The sequence below is a fragment of the Mobula hypostoma genome, chromosome 6 (genome assembly GCF_963921235.1).
Source record: "Mobula hypostoma chromosome 6, sMobHyp1.1, whole genome shotgun sequence".
In the NCBI taxonomy this organism is placed as follows: domain Eukaryota; kingdom Metazoa; phylum Chordata; class Chondrichthyes; order Myliobatiformes; family Myliobatidae; genus Mobula; species Mobula hypostoma.
Window position 1 is genome coordinate 36,012,479 of NC_086102.1, and position 18,439 is coordinate 36,030,917.

At 39.1% G+C, this 18,439-nt stretch overlaps 1 protein-coding gene across 2 annotated transcripts in view; it reads left to right on the forward strand.

The window, feature by feature from the left end:
- LOC134347934 (uncharacterized) overlaps positions 1 to 18,439 on the forward strand; it is a 105,977-nt gene that overhangs the window by 21,402 nt on the left and 66,136 nt on the right. For both annotated transcript variants that reach the window (XM_063050582.1, XM_063050583.1), the window contains exons 6-8: positions 6,438 to 6,752; positions 9,024 to 9,329; positions 16,398 to 17,048. In XM_063050582.1, the coding sequence (XP_062906652.1) occupies positions 6,438 to 6,752; positions 9,024 to 9,329; positions 16,398 to 17,048 (1,272 nt within the window). The remainder of the gene's footprint in view (positions 1 to 6,437; positions 6,753 to 9,023; positions 9,330 to 16,397; positions 17,049 to 18,439) is intronic.

Sequence of the window (18,439 nt, forward strand, 5' to 3'; positions counted from 1 at the left end):
AACAAGGACAAAGTGAGTTTGGCTTGTGGAAGTTGACGAAGATGATGTTGAAGAGGTTTTGGCATCCCGTGACCAAGAACTGATAGATGAAGACCTGATGCAGTTGGAAGAGGAAAGGATAACAATCGAAACCGAATGCAGTAGCAAACAGATCGAAAGTGAAGTCGTCCAGGAACTGAACGTGAAGCAACTACGTAAGATTTTCACTGCGATGATAAAGTACGACTTTAATTTTGAAAGGGTACGTAGGTTTAGGGCGACTTTGCAAGATGGTTTGAGTGCTTACAAAGAACTGTATGATAGAAAAATGCGCGAGGCTAAGCAGTCAAGCAAGCCTTCCACATCAGCCACAGCAGACAACAAACCTCGACCTTCGACATCGAGGCGGGCAGGCATAGAAGAAGGTGACCTGCCTGCCCTGATCAATGAGATGACACCCCAGTGTCCCACCACCCCAGCCCCCGGGCCGCAGACTGGTACATAGCTGCGGAGAATGCTGCGGTAGCCGGGACGCACCCAGCACGTCTTTAAGAAAAAAGCCGAAATAAACAAGCTAATTATTTACGTGCCGGGCGACACTTAGTTAGCTTGTTTATTTCGGCTTTTTTCTTAAAGATGTGCTGGGATCGTCCTGGCCACCGCTGTACCGCTGCATCCTTCGCGGATCGGTATCAGTCGGCGGCCTGGAGGGCGGGGGCCACTGCACCACCCCAACCTCCGACGACTCAGCCTAACACACCACCTTCAGTGTCCTCTGCGCTGACTTCTCGATTCCAGTAAGTGACACTACACTGTACATACATTATTTCTACTTTATATAGGCTGTGTATTTTTATTTGTTATTTGGTATGATTTGGCAGCCTCATAGTTTAAATATTACTGGAGAAAGTGTTTCTGCTGAAAGCGCTTGCCTGAGATTTTCGCTACGAAGGACAGTGTGGCAACGATTGTAGAGAAGTATTTCTACTTTATATAGGCTGTGTATTTATCACATCATTCCTGCTTTTACTATATGTTACTGTTATTTTAGGTTTTATGTGTTATTTGTCATGATTTGTTAGGTTATTTTTGGGTTTGCGAACGCTCACAAATTTTTCCCATATAAATAAATGGTAATTGCTTCTTCGCTTTATGACATTCCAGCTTACGAACCGTTTCATAGGAACACTGTATCTTCAGATGGCAGGGGAAACCTGTATTAAATTTTGCTTGTCAGTGCAAAACTGGGCTGAGATGCCAATGTAAAAAAAATGAATATGTACAAAGGGTTAATTGCATCCATCTCAAGTGGCAGTGGAGTCAGTTCTTATGTTCTTTCCCAATATTTTCTTCACAAAAGTGCTAGGTGGTCACTTGCGAATTCCTCTTGAAGATGTATCAACCGTGTGTGTTCCAGTAGTAGCTTGCAAAATTGAATTTAGTTTCGTCATCGTCGTCGTGGCTATCCCTCGAGGTCGAGGATGATGGTCTTCGTTCTGTTGATCTACTTATGGACTCTGTGAGGGGTTCCTGAAGTACCTCTATTAACTGTGCTTTTGAAAAGAGAGAGAGAGAGAGTTATTTACCACCGATGGCTTGTTTGTAAAAGAGAGAGAGAGAGACGAAGATTAACAGTTGGACTGTCACTTTAAGGCACTGGAAGTAACTTTGGATTTCTACTGAGTTGGGTTTGGAGACAGCACCGAGCAGCTCGAAAGTTGGTATGGTGACCGAAGGCAGGTTGTTGATACTTCTTTCAAGGACTTGTTGCCTGCTTGCATTTCTTCACAGACAAAGGAAGGAGGGATTATTTGAATGACAGTTGATGCTCAGTACGGTGAGATAAATAGGAGGTCAGATGATACAGACCTCAGACACATGTTTGGACACTGAATGAGCATTGTTGTGCCCGCAGGAAAAGTGGGTTTTGGAGGATCGATCAGGCAGATCGATCCAGTCGCTCTTGCAGTGGAAGGAGGAAAAGGGGTTGACTGGTGGGGAGTTGTCTGTCTGTCCACCTTCACCTGGGGGATAGCTCCACCACAGAAAACCGGTCCCCTTTATTAAAGTCACTGTTGGTGACTTTGAAAGGATTCCGAAGGACGATGAGAAGATCAACAGCATCAGCTCACCTGAAGACTCAAATCTCTCCCCCTCTCTCTCTCTCTCTCCATCACTACTCAACTCAATACCACGAACTGAACTGAACTTTACCCATCATCGTAAGACTGTATCTTTTTACCCCTAGACTTAAAGAAGCTTGGTTTTTCATACCTATATATTCCACACTTACTTTTACGTAATCATTGCTAACCTGTTTGATTTATCTACATTTATATTACTGTATTGTGTAGTTACTAATAAATATTATTAGTTTATAGCGATACTGGACTCCAAAGTGTTTTCCATCTCTGCTGGTTCTTAATTCCTGTCACGGGGTTCGTGACAGCTCTCAAGTGGCTTTTGAGTCCAGTCTTGGCTTTGGAAGTTCTTCCGCATTCAGGACAAGTAGTTCCAGATGGCATATCGGGCTTTGGTTGTTGCTGCCTCTCTTTCCATTTTCTTCTCTTTTCTTCTAATTCTGCATTCCTGTTGGCTTCGAAAGTTGCTGTTCCTTCTCAGATGATGAGCTTCAGTGTTGTAGTTAATGAAGTCGGCTGCTATGGTTGGAAATACAGGTCCCTGATAAAGAGTCAATTTTGCCATGTCAGTTGTAAGCATTGTACTATTCAAGTGGTGTAAACAAGGGATTTAGAAAACAAAAGTTGAGAAGCAGAACTGGCTAAAAATTATATGCAGAAGCATCGTTGGTTGTACCAATGCAAGGCAAATGTCCTATTCGGAATCTCTGGCTGTTCCAAGCTTGTGTAATGAAAAGAGCACCTCCCTAATATGTGTGAACTCTTGTGTTCATCCCTTTGGAAAAGTATTCATTCTTGTTCATTTTTATATTTAGCTTTTTTTAAGATCAGAAGCAAGTATTCAGCAATTATTCTTTTGGAAATTTCAGATTCTTTAGCAAAATTACACAACAATTATGCCACTACAATTATGATCCCCACCCAAGAAACAGGTTAATCTTGCAACATCATCTGCAATTATCTGGAGTTTGATATTTAAATTGAGAACAGAACCAGTAAAGACTCTTGATGTAGTTGTACCTGCATAATTATACCTCAAAGAAAATGTCTGTAAGTCCTTCACATCGCTTAGGTGTATTGTGTCCCAGCAACAGGTTTACAGTTAGGAAAGGCGCAACCTCACTTTTGGTCTCGTGACATGTTCAAATGTGGATGAGGTGCTATGTCAATCGAAAATCAAAAGATAACTGAAGACGATAAAATCTGAAGTAAAAATAGAAAATGCTGGAAATGCTGGGACAGCGTTTGTGGAAGGCGAAAGAATTAACAAAGGGTCCTGCTCCTTAAACGTTAAATCCGTTTCCCTTTCAAATGCTGCCTGACCTACTGAGTGTTTCAGGAATTTGCTATTTAGATCTGAGACCTGCTAATTACCAACTGAAGATACACAAATTAGCAGAGATACAGTATATATTTTGAGTGAGTAACTTGGCCAAGCCCTGAAGGACATGGTAGTTTTAGATAGTCTATGACACAACCAGCATGAGGAATAAACGTAGTTGTCTTTGGCAGTTTACCTTATGCAAGCATAGTTGGTCATGACTGTCATGGTAGATTATTGCAGATTACATAGAGAGCTAAAATCCTGTCCATTCTAAGAGCATCCTCCGTCTTATTATTTGGCAGTATTATAGATCTAAATAGATATAGTCAGAGCAGATCTAGCAACTCATATTTGGGCATCTCAGGCACTTGAAGACCTTTAGCAGATTTTTCACTTTTTTTTTCTCACCACAATAACCCAAAGGCTCCACATGTTTCCCCACTCTGTCAGTTACTATCCAGCTAGGTAATCAATTATAGTGCCGTGAAGATTGCCAAAGGATGTGCCAGGAACAGTATTAGGTAGACTGAAAACAATTGTAAACCTAGCGAAGTTGCAAAATAGCTATTCAGCAAAAAAGAGAACTATTCTGTTGAATAGAGATATCCTGTAACCACTGGATTCATAAATGTTGCAACTCTTGCACAGATGATAATGCATGGTGGTGGACAGTTAAACAGTTGCAGAGGGAAGAAGTAGCTCCATCAACAGTCATGGCACAGCTTAGTCTTGAGTGTGAAAAATAAGACTCAAGCAGTTGCAACCATCTTAATCAGAAATGACAAATGTTTGATCTTCTTCAGCTTCTTCTTTAGGCTCCTGTCATTATAGAAAATGGACTTCAGTCAATTCGATTCTCTCTACATGATGCAAATAAAAATAGTTACAGGAGCAGAAACATTCTTACTATAATATATACTCACTGGCCATCTTATTAGGTACATTTGCTCGTTATGCAACTAATCAGCCAATCATGTCGCAGCAACTCAATGCATAAAACCTTGCAGACGTGGTCAAGGGGTTTAGTTGTTCAGACCAAACATTAGAATGGGAAAGAAATGTAATCTGAGTGACTTTGACCGTGGAATAATTGTTGGTATCAAACAAGGAGATTTGCGGTTTTCAAGCGCAACAATCTTTAACGTTCATGGAGGATATTGCAAAAAAAATTTTTAAAAATCCAATAAGCAGCAGTTCTGTGGATAAAAACATCTTGTTAATCAGAGAAGTCGGAGGAGAATAGTCAGACTGATTCAAGCTGACATAGTAGCGGTAACTAAAGTAGCCACATGTTACAACAGTGGTGTGCAGAAGAGTATCTTAGAATGTGCAACTTGTCGAACCCTGAAGTGGATGGGCTATAGTAGCAGAAGACTGCGGACATACATTCAGTAGCCTCTTTGTTAGGTACAGGAAGAACCTAATAATGTAGCCACTGTGTAGAATATTTTCAGAACTACCTATGCCTGTGTAATTACAATCTTGACATTTAGTTGATAAATGTGGAGAATTGTCCAGGTATATCCTGTTTACATCGAGCAGGGCAAAACTATTCCACTCTCAGTCAAAAGCAAAGTGATAGAAGATGTAGTCAACAATGACATCTAAAAACTCTTGACAGGTGTACAGCGCGGCAGTGCTCTTGTTTGTATTTTGCAAGCACCTCTCATCTCCAGCCATTATTCTAAACAAGCTCCAAACATGGACATAAGAAGCTGAAAAATATAGGTGAAGTGAGAGCGATTATCCTTGATGCATAGGCAGAATATGACCAAGTTTATCATCTGGAGATCTGGTGAAGTGGGATCAAGGGAAAAGTTGTGACATTTCACACAGTAATGAATGGTTATCATTATTGAAGATTGATAAATTCAGCCTTAAAACATTGAGTCAGATGTTGCTCAAGACACTGTCCTAGGTTCAGCCATTTATTGATGATACTGTTCCTTCCATTGTAAGGTCAGTGGTGGAGAAGTTTATAAAATGAAAGAGCCTTTGCCTGCACATATTCAGGATCTGGATAATATCCAAGCATGGGAAAATTAACTAAATAACATTTGTTTTACAAATGCTTAGCAATGACCATCATTGATAGTCTCCAACTACTGTTTGATGAAGCACAGAAGCTGAACCAGTAATGTAAAGTGGTAAAATGTAAAATAATAAATGTTTCGAATAAATTGTCAAGGAGCAGGACAGAGCTGAAACACAAAAGATAATTTTAAGTTCATTTTTTAAGTAATTATGGGAGAGGTACAATCTTTGTAAAATAGTTTTCTTTGTATGTGTAAAATACAAATGATGATGTGGCTTTGCCAAATATCTACAGAGGAAAATCTAGCTGTCCAATTGCTGAATTTAGAAATGATTTCGCCAAAGTAAAATGGTAACCCAACCAGTATTGTGTATGCAGTCTGATATAAACTGTTATACAGTTGCTCAACTCCAAATAGTGGATGGTGCTGTACCTCACTGGTATAACTCAGGAAAGCAGCGGTTGTCAGGGACTTGAATACAGCAGAATAATATAGACATTTCTGGTTTAGACTCAAAAATGAGAAATTATTTTCTTAGTTTCTTCAATGGTTAGTTGTGTTCAAGTAAGGTTTGTAATTTTATTTTGTTTTTTTTGGGCGGGGGGGGGGGGGGAAACTACCAGTAGAGTATTGCTGTCAGTTATGAGTTACTGTGCATTTTATCAGAAGAAAACATTCACATTTCATTTATGCTTGCATTTCAGCAAATGTACAGCTGTTTTATATCATATAATAAAGTTGGGTATTCAATGATTTGGGTGCATTACTAATTCAGTAATTCAGTAGCCTAGTTTTAAATTTCTTCCTAGAAAAGAGAACAGTAGCTTAATGATATTTTTATACCACATTTTTTCAGTGAATCAAATCAAAACATTATTAGTCCCTATAAACATTCCCAAGGTTTGCTGTGAATATTGGACTCTGCTTTATTAACTTTCTATTTTTGTTTCCGTGCAGATGTCTTGTTAATGGAAGAACCTAAGAAATGTTATTTATTGCGTGAGCTCACTGCAGAAAGAGCAACTATTGAAAAAGGGATGTTGGATGTTGATCGACTCATTCTTAAACTCTTTACATCTGGTGTTCTGGACTTCATCTCCTTGAATAATATCACTAGAAATCCCGTCAGGAATGATCGGACTCGAGCTCTGTTGGATCACTTTTTACAGATTAATAACAATGGGACTTTAAGACAGTTTGTTTCTCACATGCGCGACTCAGTGATTCTAAATGTGGAAGCACTAAACTGGGCTGAGTATATGCAAGGATGCAGTGAGTATTTCTTAATTTGTTTGACTACTATTCTGATTAACAGATTTTTTTTTTACTTTGATTACCTTCAGTATTGAACATTTGTTATGGGATTAGAATTATTTTTCCTTCATTAACCCAAATACCTTTTTTGATTAGATGACATTGCTAAATAGCAGTAGAGAAAGACCATTTCTGATTTGCATCATTTAGAGGTGGTTCAGCCAAAGTAAAATTGTAATATGCATTAGGTCTGATATATTCCCTCAGATAATTAACTCCAAATAGTAAACTCTGCTGGACCTCACAAGCAGAAATAAGGAAAACTGCAGTTGTAATGGGTTGAACTGATGCATCCTGGCTTATTGGTGCACATTTGGTTGCTAAAGAACAGAGGCCATACCTCAATAATAAATTAATGGATCTCAAATACTTTACAAGATCATGATGATATGAAAGTGATAATCATATACACGATAAATTATTTTATAATTGCTTTTGAGAGAAGCATGTGCACAGCATTCACATAAAAATATCCTAATGATCATTATTACTGTGTTGTATAAAGTCTTAAAATGTGCAGTGTAACATTAGCTTGTTTTTTCCTGTATTCTCTTCTCCATGACTCTCACATTTCTTTGAAGGAAAGACTTGTTCCTCACCAGGTGTAAAATACAAACTTTTCCCATGCCCAATCTGCATTTTTGCTCTTTTAGGTTTCCTTGAGAAGTGAAGATATGATGCAGACCTCTGGATCATATGGCAAATACTCCTCTATCTCAGTTACAATAATTAAGTCTTAAATTAATTGTTTAAAATTGCCACCTGCCAAAGAGAATATAGGTTCTCTTGATTTTTCTTACAGAGTATATTGCAAACATAGGAAACAAAGTAGTACAGCGCAGGAAAGGCGCTTTGGCCCATGATGTTGTGCCAAACTATTTAAACCAGTGATCACTATTTAACTTAATCCTTTTTGTTGCACACATTGACCATATCCCTCTCTTCACTACATATTTATCTGCCATTGTATGAATTCCTTAAACACTCCTATGCTATCAGTCTCTTGTCATCATCCTGGCAGGGCATTCCAGGCCCCTACTACTGTCTGTGTTTATTAAAAAAAACATCTCCTTTGTACTTACCCCTTTCACTTTAAACACATGCCTTTTAGTACTAGACATTTCATTTATGGGAAAATTATGCTAGCTGTTTATTCTATCTATGCCTCACATAATTTTATAAACCTCTATTAATGTCTCCTCAGCCTCTGCTGCTCCTGAGAGAAAAGTTCCTGCTTGTCCTGCCTCTCATACATGCGGTAAACATCCTCTGCACCGTCTTCAAAGCCTCCACATCCTTCCTATAACAAGGCAACAAGAACTGAACACAATACTCTAAATACAGTCTAATCAGAGTTTTAAAAAATTGTAACATAACTACCTGGCTTTTGAACTCAGTGCCTCAACTCATGAAGGCAAGCATGCCATACGCCTCTACCACCCTATCAGCCTATGTGGCATCTCAGGGAATCATGCATCTGGACCCCAAGAACCTTCTGTTCATCAGTGCTATTAAGGTTCCTGCAATTAAATGTGTACTGTCCCTTTATGTTGGATCTCCCAGCACCTCACACTTGCTCAGATAAAACTCCATCTGCCATGTCTCTGTTCATATCCACAAATGATCTATATCCCGCTCTACCCTTTTGCAATCTTCTACATTGTCAACAACACCACAGATCTTTGTGTCATCTGCAAATTAAGTCACTTGAATATCCCAGTGCAGAACCCTGGTGGGTGCCAATGATCACAAAATTGAGAAAGCCCTACTTCTCATTATAAAGTTTGTCTAGTAAATTTGTTAAATGTTCTTAAATACTTATTGGCTTTCAGGAATGTTATTGGTAAGATAAAGCTCATTGTAACTATGTGGCACCAGAAATACACGAAGGTGCCGAGAAATTATATGGACAGAAGGTCATGAGAAGGATGCTTTGATTAATGTTGTTAAATTTCTAGCATTCACGGTGATTCAGACTTGGCACTACCACTTGATTTAAGAGAGAAGCTAAGATTATACTAGAATCAACTTCCTTTTTGCTTTTCTGAATTTCTTGCAGTAGTGCTCAACTGTGGAATATGTATGTAAACAATATTTTATATCAATGTTATATCATTTTGGTAGATGCAAATAATACTGATCCAGGTCTGTTCTGTAAATTGCTTGCTCAATGACTATATTAAAAACTTCTTCTGATATTTATGTAACCAATGGTTTCATGTTGTGTAGGTGACAGCTGCTGTATGTTCTTCATTAAGAAATACGCCGATGTTTTTAAATACGTATTGGAAGAATATGGCGTGAAGAGATTTAATGAATATTTCCTGAAATCAGGAATGCTGACTGAATCTGAGAGCAAGGATTTATGCAAGTACAGCTATAAGGAAGGAGCAGAGCATTTTATGCACATCCTATTCACCAAAAAAACCATTCTTTGTGTAGCAGATATGTGGTTTACATTAGTGGAGCATAAGCATGACATTCCTTACCTGGGACCATATATCAACAGCTTCCTGAAAGCATTTGATGAGCAAAGTAAATGAATTGTTTTTTTTATCTAATCTTATTTTTGAATTCCCTTTGGTGCAGAAGTAAATTAACAATTTTTGTACCAATATATGATCTAATATTTTGGTCTGTGTTGCAAATTTGTATAATGATAACAGTATATTTAGAAGGATCCAATACCCCAGCTGTAAGTTTAATTATGTATAAGATGAGTTACTACTTTGCCAATAATGCAAAGTAGTTTCAGCATCTGAGAGTAGGGTTTGTTGTTAGATGGGGGAGATGTCTTTCTGCTTTTTGATAGCTGGTACGTTTGTACATAGGTGCACAGTTAAATGTTTAAGCAATGAACCAACTAAAGTCCAAACAAAGCTAAAATGTTTTATTTGAACAGAATTGATTTAATTCAACTTGAAGATCTGCCATTTTTCAACTAGTTTGATAACAAGTAAGATGATACAAACCACATACCTTGAATAGAGTTTCTGGGACATGATGACAGTTTCTTGAAACCAACAGAAATTAATTCAGATGATAATCTACCATAACTTCTTACAAGGTTGCGAGGAATATTTAACACTACACATACATTTGGTTCATATTTCAATACAATAAATTGATGACAAAATAATGCTCAAAAAGTGCCATTTGTCCATTGCATTTTCACTCCCCACTGAAATGCTGGAGCTGAGCATAACTCTCATATCCACTTCCCTCCTTCTGTCTTACTACTCTCACTCTTTCCAGCCAATGCGTAATTATGCCCAACTCTAATGATTTATAACAAGAATACTCCATTTGATCTAGGCTCTCCAGATGTAGAAAGACCCTCCATAATGCAGAAATCCTGATCATTATTTATGATGGAATGTCACCTTGCACTGTCTCTAACACAATTACATTCTTTCTAGAGTGTGGTTATGAGAATGACACAAAATAATCTATGTGTGGCCTAACGCAGGTTTTGTAAAATTGCGAGATAGCATTCCAGTTTTATAATTATGCTTCTGACTATGATGGCCATATGCATCTTCACAATCCCTTCAGCCCGTGTTGCCTATTTCAGGAAACTGTGGACTTGGACACCTCTGGCTCTCTGTTCATCAACGTCCCTTAGTGCCCTACCACTTACTGTATATGTCCTACGCTTATTTGACTTCCCAAAATACATTACTCCACACTTGTCAGAATTAAGTTCCATCTGCCAGTACTCTGCTCAACACTGCAAATTTTGCCATAGCCTTGGACAACCTTCCCTGCTATCCACTTAGCTCCTTATAAAATACTTCTGATTCTTCTTAATATTACCTGCAAAAGACATTTCAGACCTCCCTAATTTATTTTCAAAGTGTTCTGCATCCCTAAAGGGTCTTGCTTAGGTGTGGTTGCCTACACCGGTTATATGTTTCCTTATTTTCTTGATCAAACTTTTAATAACCGTAGTCATCCAGTATTCTCTAATCTAGTCATGAAGACTGCCATTTATGTGATGTTGTTTTATCTACAAGCATTTGCTGCCAATCTATTGTTTGTCAGGTCTACTCTTGCGTTATCGAAATCAGTCATCCCCCCCAGTTTAGAACCGTAACCTGAGGACTAATCACATTCCTTTCCATAACTAGATTGAAAATTACATAATTATTGTCACTGTTTCCAAGGTGTTCCTTAGCTGTAATTCCCACCACCCGCCCATCTACTCTTAGAAAGATAAGGTCAAGTTCTGCCCTTTCTCTGGTAGGACTATCTATATACCGTTTCAGAAAACATTCTTGGGCACACTTAATAAATTCTGCCTCTTCTAAGTATCTTGCACTGGGATAAGGCAAGAGGATGAGGTTGAGAGAGATAATAAATCAGCCATGATGGAATGGCGGAGCAGACTCAATGGGCCAAATGGCTGAATCCTGCTCCTGTGTCTTAGCTCTTATGGTCTAATCCTGATCAATACTGGGGAAGTTACACTTTCCATTACAATAATTCTATTCTGCTTACATCTATGTGATTTGCTTGCATTAAAGTAAATAAAGTTGAGCAGATGAGACGATCTTCCCGCTCCATAATTTTCCCATATTTTCTGTGTTCACTGGATTTGTTTGATACATCTCCTACAGTCCAGGTCAATCACCCACCCCACCTGCTACTGAGTTTTCCACCACCTCCCCTCCCCCTCCTGTGTTGCATGAGCAAATCTCTTCACAGAGATATTGGTTCCTATTCCTGATTAGGTGCAACTTGTCATTCTAGTCCAGGATTTGCCTGCTCCACAAGTGATCACAATGATCCTTTCCACCAGCTCTACAGCCATGCATTCATCTGTCATATACTCATATTTTTACATTCATTAGCAACTAGAACAGAGACAAATCGTGAGGCTACAACCCCATAAGACCTGTTTTTAAACTTTTTGCCTAACTAGATTTACTCTGCAGGACATCATCCCTTTTCCTAACTATGTTGTTAGTACCAATGTGTACCACAATCTCTGGCTTCTTTCTCTCCTCCTTCAGAATTTGGTACTTACTTCAAGGCATTCCTAAAATATAGCAACTGTGAGGCAATATTCCATTTTGAAAGAAATAAAAATAAAGGAAAGGCATAAATAATTTAAAAATGTGCCAGATTCTTATGTGTGCATGATAGCCTATAATTATGGATGCTTTGAAATGGATCGACAATTTTATAAACTAGCACAAGTAGGATTCTTCCCTGCTATATAATAGAACTTTGGAAGAATGTGGTGGTAATCCACTGTTACTTCTTTATCATTTAGAGTGGTGAAAAATACTTCCTCCTGCCTGTCTCTCTGAAAATAATTAAACAAAGGCATCTGACAGGTGGTAGGAAAGAAATATTTAAAATACCAGAAATCAGAAATGAGGGTGAAACCAGAAACTAGTATGTGCGTAATGGAAAGAGAAAAAAAATATTTCTTTTTGATACAGTTTACAAAGTGTAGACATCAGCTTATAAAGTGTGACACTTCATTAGAATGTCTCAAGATATTCCACAGAAGTATCATCAAACAAAATGTGACATGTACAGGATAGATAACCAGAATTTTGGTCAGAGTGTTCGTTTTATGCAGATTTTATGAAAGTTTGATTTTATATGCCTGCTCTGCCTTTCAATATCATGACTGATTTCTATTTCAAACACTGTTTTTCTGCAATACTCTTATCCTTTGATTCATTTAACATCTTGGAATCTATCATCTCTGTTTTACATACATTTAATGATTGTGCCTCCATAGCCCTCTAGGGTAGAGAGTAATAGATTCACTACACAGAGTGAAGAAGTTTTTCTTTAATGCACTTAAGTTGGCAACCACTTGCTTTGAGACATTTGACTCCTAAGCTAGGGGAAATATCCCCTCACATTTATAGAAACATAGAAAACCTATAGCACAATACAGGTCCTTCAGCCCACAAAGCTGTGCCAAACATGGCCTTAACTGAGAAATTACCTAGGGTTACCCATAGTCCTCTATTTTTCTGAGCTCCATATACCTGTCCAGGAATTTCTTAAAAGACCCTATCGTATTTGCCTCCTCCACCACTGTCGCCGACAGCCCATTCTATGCACTCACCACTGTCTGCGTAAAAAAACTTACCCCTGATATCTCTTCTGTACCTACTTCCAAGCGTCTTAAAACTGTGCACTCACATGCTAGCCATTTCAGCCCTGGGAAAAAGCCTCTAACTATCCACATGATTAATGCCTCTCATTATCTTGTACACCTATCGGGTCACCTCTCATCCTCCATTGCTCCAAGGGAAAAAGGCCGAGTTCACTCAACCTATTCTCATAAGGCATGCTCCCCAATCCAGGCAACATCCTTGTAAATCTCATCTACACCCTTTCTATGGTTTCCACATCCTTCCTATAGTGAGGCGACCAGAAATGAGCACAGTACTCCAAGTGGAGTCTGCCCAGAGTCCTATATAGCTGCAACATTACCTCTCGGCTCCTGAACTCAATCCCATGATTGATGAAGGCCAATGCACTGTATGCTTTCTTAACCACAGAGTCAACTTGCACAGCAGCCTTGAGTGTCCTATGGACTCGGACCCCGAGATCCCTCTGATCCTCCACACTGCCAAGAGTCTTACCATTACTATATTCTGCCATCATATTTGACCTACCAAAATGAACATTCTCACGCTTATCTGGGTTGAACTCCATCTGCCACTTGTCAGCCCATTTTTGCATTCTATCAATGTCCCGCTGTAACCTCTGACAGCCCTCCACACTACCCACAACACCTCCAACCTTTGTGTCATCAGCAAATTTACTAACCCATCACTCCACTTCTCCATCCAGTTCATTTATAAAAATTACAAAGAGTAGAGTCCCAGAACAGATCCCTGAGGCACATGACTGGTGACTGACCTCCATACAGAATATGACCCGTCTACAATCACTCTTTGCCTTCTGTGGGCAAGTCAGTTCTGGATCCACAAAGCAATTTCCCCTTGGATCCCATGTCTCCTTACTTTCTCAATAAGCCTTGCATGCGGTGCCTTGTCAAATGCCTTGCTGAAATCTATCTACACTACATCTACTGCTCTACCACCAGCAGTGTGTTTAGTCACATCGTCAAAAATCAGGCTCGTAAGGCACGACCTGCCTTTTACAAAGCCATGCTAACTATTCCTAATCACATTCTCCAAATGTTCGTAAATCCTGCCTCTCAGGATCTTCTCCATCAACTTACCAACCACTGAAGTAAGACTCACTGGACTGTAATTTCCTGGGCTGTCTCTACTCCCCTTCTTGAATAATGGAATAATATCCACAACCTCCAATCCTCTGGAACCTCTCTCATCCCCATTGATGATGCAAAGGTCATCGCCAGAGGATCAGCAATCTCCTCCCTCGCCTCCCACAGTTGCCAGGGGTACATCCCATCCAGTCCTGTTGACTTATCCAACGATGCTTTCCAAAAGCTCCAGGTCATTCTCTTTCTTAATATCTACATGCTCAAGCTTTTCAGTCCACCCTACAATTGCCAAGATCTTTTTCTGTAGTGAATACTGAAACAAAGTACTCATTACGTACCTCTGCTATCTTCTCTGGAAATTCTGCTCCTATCCTGTAAACTCCTTCTCAAAGCTGGTATGTTTCATTAAGACCATCTCTGATTCCTCTTAAATTCTAACGTATAATGGCCTAGCCCCATTCTATCCTTATACCATAGACCTACCATCCCAAAAAGCAGTCTGGTGAATCTTTGTGGCTTTCCCTTAGTAGAAAGTACATTCATTTTTTGGTAGAAACTAAAGTTGTACACAATGCTCTGTATGTGTTAAACCACAGCACTACAAAATTGTGGTGAACCATCATTACCTTCATACTTAAAATTCTTGCAATAAGAGGATTTTAGGGATTATGGAATTAATCAGAACCTAGGGCTAAAAGCACAGTTCTGATGCTGAAAATCAACTAGAATTGGATGAGTGCAGAGATTTTGGAAGGATAGAGCTATGGATAAGGCACCAGAGATAAGCTGACACCAGGTCATTAAAAGATTTAAAAACAAAAATCAAAATTTGAAAAGTGAGCCATTGCCAGACCAGGAGACAGTGTAATTCAGCAGTGCTTGAGTGCCAGGTACACAGTACATGCTATGATGAAGAATTGTATTTGTGGAAATTTGTATAAGTAGTTTATGGAAGGATTGATTGTAACATTAAAACCCACCCCGGGGAGTGGTCCAGAGGAGATTCACAAGAATTATTCTGGGAATAAAAGAGTTAACATATGAGGAGCTCTGGGCCTATTCTCTCGGGAGTTCAGAAGAATGTGGAGGATCTCATTGAATCCTATCAAATACTGAAAAGCCTGGATAGAGTGGATGTGGAGAGAATGTTTCCTATAGTGGGTAAGTATAGGACCAGAGGGCACAGCCTCATAATAGAGTGGTGTCCATTTAGAATAGAGATGAGGAGGAATTTCTTTGGTCAGGGGGTAGTTATTGCTACAGACGGCTGTGGAGGCCAAGTCGTCAAGTGTATTTAAAGTGGAGATTGATAGGTTCTTGATCAGTAAGGGTGTCAAAGGTTATGGGGAGAAGGCAGAAAAATGGGGCTGAGAGGGATAATAAATCAGCAATGATGGAATGGTGGAGCAGACTTGATGGGCTGAATGGCCAAATTCTGCTCCTTTGCCTTACCACTTTATGGTATTTAGGTTAGAAGGGGAAGTGTCAAGTGAAACAAAAATAGAACTAGGTGGGGAAAGGCACATTGGTTGAGATGTTCACTTGGAAGTCACAGAATACTGTGATTGCAGACTGTCTGTTTCATACTTAGAAGCTAGAAAGAGAAATGGAACCAGTACTTATGGAGCAAAATTTGTGTCAAAATCCAATGAGTATAGCTTTGCTGGTTCTGGTATTTTGGTAGGTAACATCATGCATAAAGAATAAATTCAGTTTAAACTCCTGCTTTAATATATCCATTGGAATTTGTTTCTCATTATTTTCCATCTGCCTGTGGTGTTTAATATTGCACATGATATCAACCTTCTCCATGTTGTCCCAAATTTGGTTCTGTAGTATTCCTATCCATTCAGTTGTTGCTAGAAACCCAGTGAGGATTGTATCACTTCCCATTCCTGAATTTTCCAAAGGTCCATTCTCAGTTTTTTTTCTTTTTCTCATATTTTGCTGCCCTTTGACAACCTCACTGAAAATGCATGGTTCCATTTACTGTATATGGGCAGTTCCGCTCTCTGGGTTTTGTTGTACCATTATGCAATCATCTTTGTACCTTTTGATATACATCCCAGGTACATCTGCTCTGATGTTTTAAATTTTGAACAGCTATTGCCTCTAGTGGAGATGACTGACACAGTTGGGGCGCAAAGCATTTTGTCAACCTTGTAATGGAATCTTAGGCAGATTAAAGTCACTGTTTCACTCTTTAACTTACGAGCTGCGAAAATTTAAAACATTGTATGGCAACCACATTGCCATCTTTTTTTCAAATTTACTGCAACTCATTTCCTTTTCTCATAATTAAGGCATAATTAAGTTTGAACTGTTGTATTAGATATAATTTGTTATAATTGCTTATTTTTTATTTTTACATTCAGCTGGACCTTTCTGTCCACAATTTGATCCACAATTGCCAGTCAAGCCTCTATTAAAAAAGAGGTGCTATGTTAATCTCTACCGCCTGCTTCATTTAATACATGTTGAAGGCACAGAAGCTATTAGGAGAATTTTTGATGCCCATGTCTCAGCAGAAGAATTGGAAGAAGAAATTACGAAGAACAAAGTTTTAATCAAGAATCGTTTGGAGGGACCAGATTTTAGCAACTTCAAAAAAAAATGGATCAATATTATTTATTCAACAGACAAATCAAAAACTCTTCATTTCACATTGCCTCTTTTTCAATTTCTTGCTGTGTTTATGAAGAAGTTTCCCCGTCCCAAGAAGGGCTGGACTGGTAGGCTTGCAAGATCAGACACATCTCCAGGCGCTTATCTGCGGCGAATTTGTGAAATGCGAGACCACCTCTTGAAAGATATTTTACACAGATATCTATCCTATGAAAAATTTGACAGAATGTGGAATGAAGCTTCGGAGATACTTGGTCAACTTGGCGTGGATGAAAAGAGATTGCAAGAACTTCGCATGCAGCCAATGAGTATTGTATTTGTTGAAAGGAGGTACATGGAGAAATACTTTAATAAACCTCTCTCTGAACTTTTGGAGGAACTTATTGTTAAACAACACAAAGGTAATATTTGTTCATTTATATATTAAGCACCATTTAACTAATATCACAACATGCTGAGAACACTCAGCAGGGTATGCAGCACAGTACGGAGAGTTGTTTTGAGTCAGTAACTCTTCATAAGATCAGGAGAAATAAGAAGACAAGTGTGTGCTAATGTACAGAAAGATGAGCGGTAGAGAAGGATTCCAGTGCTGCACGGGGGTTGGGGGTTTAAACTAGAGTTGCAGGTGGATGGGAACCAGAGCTCCAGAACAGATAGTGGAGAGGTTGTGGAGAAAGATATTGTTAAGTGTACGTATAAAGTCATTTATTGAATGGTCGAGCATGGGGGACTAATGTTCTGAGCTGTGTACATTTCAATGCAAGGAGGAAAGGCCAGTGAGCTTAGGGCATGGACCAGCATGTGGAATTATAACACTGTAGCCATTAGTGAGACTTAGTTGCAGGAGGGGCAGGACTGGCAGTTCAATGTTCCGGGGTTCTGTTCAACCTGATAGAGTGGGAGGGATTAAAGGGAGAGTGGTAGCATTACTAGCCTGGGAAATTGTTACAGCAGTTTTCAGTCAGGACAGACTGGGGAGCTCATCTAGTGAGACTTTATGGGTAGAACTGAGGAATAAGAAAGGTATCACCACATTAATGGGATTACATTATAGACCACCCAACAGTCTGCAGGTTTTAGTCATAGTCATACTTTATTGATCCCAGGGGAAATTGGTTTTCGTTACAGTTGCACCATAAATAATAAATAGTAATAGAACTATAAATAGTTAAATAGTAATGTGTAAATTATGCCAGTAAATTATGAAATAAGTCCAGGACCAGCCTATTGGCTCAGGGTGTCTGACCCTCCAAGGGAGGAGTTGTAAAGTTTGATGGCCACAAGCAGGAATGACTTCCTATTGACTTCCTATGACGCTCTAAAGGAGCATATTTGTAGAGCAATTGCTGACTGTTGCAAGAAACATAAGGCTGTGGTAGTAGGTGATTTTAACTTTCCACATATTGACTGGGACACCCATACTGTAAAGGGGCTGAATGGGAAAGATTGTCAAATGTGTTCCGGAACATTTCATTAATCAGTACATAGAAATCCCAACTAGAGAGAGTACAATACTAGATTTTCTATTAGGGAATGAGATAGGGCAGGTGACAGAAGTTTGTGTTGGTGAACACTTTGTATCTAGTGATCATAATGCCATTTGTGTCAAGGTAATTATGGAAAAGGATAGGTCTGTTCCTTGAATTGAGATTCTGAATTAGAGCAAAACCAATTTTGATGGTATCAGAAAGGTTCTGGCAATTATAGACTGGGACAGGTTGGTTTCTGGCAAATGAGTACCTGGTAAGTGGGAGGCCTTCAAAAGTGAGATTTTGAAAGTGCAGAGTTT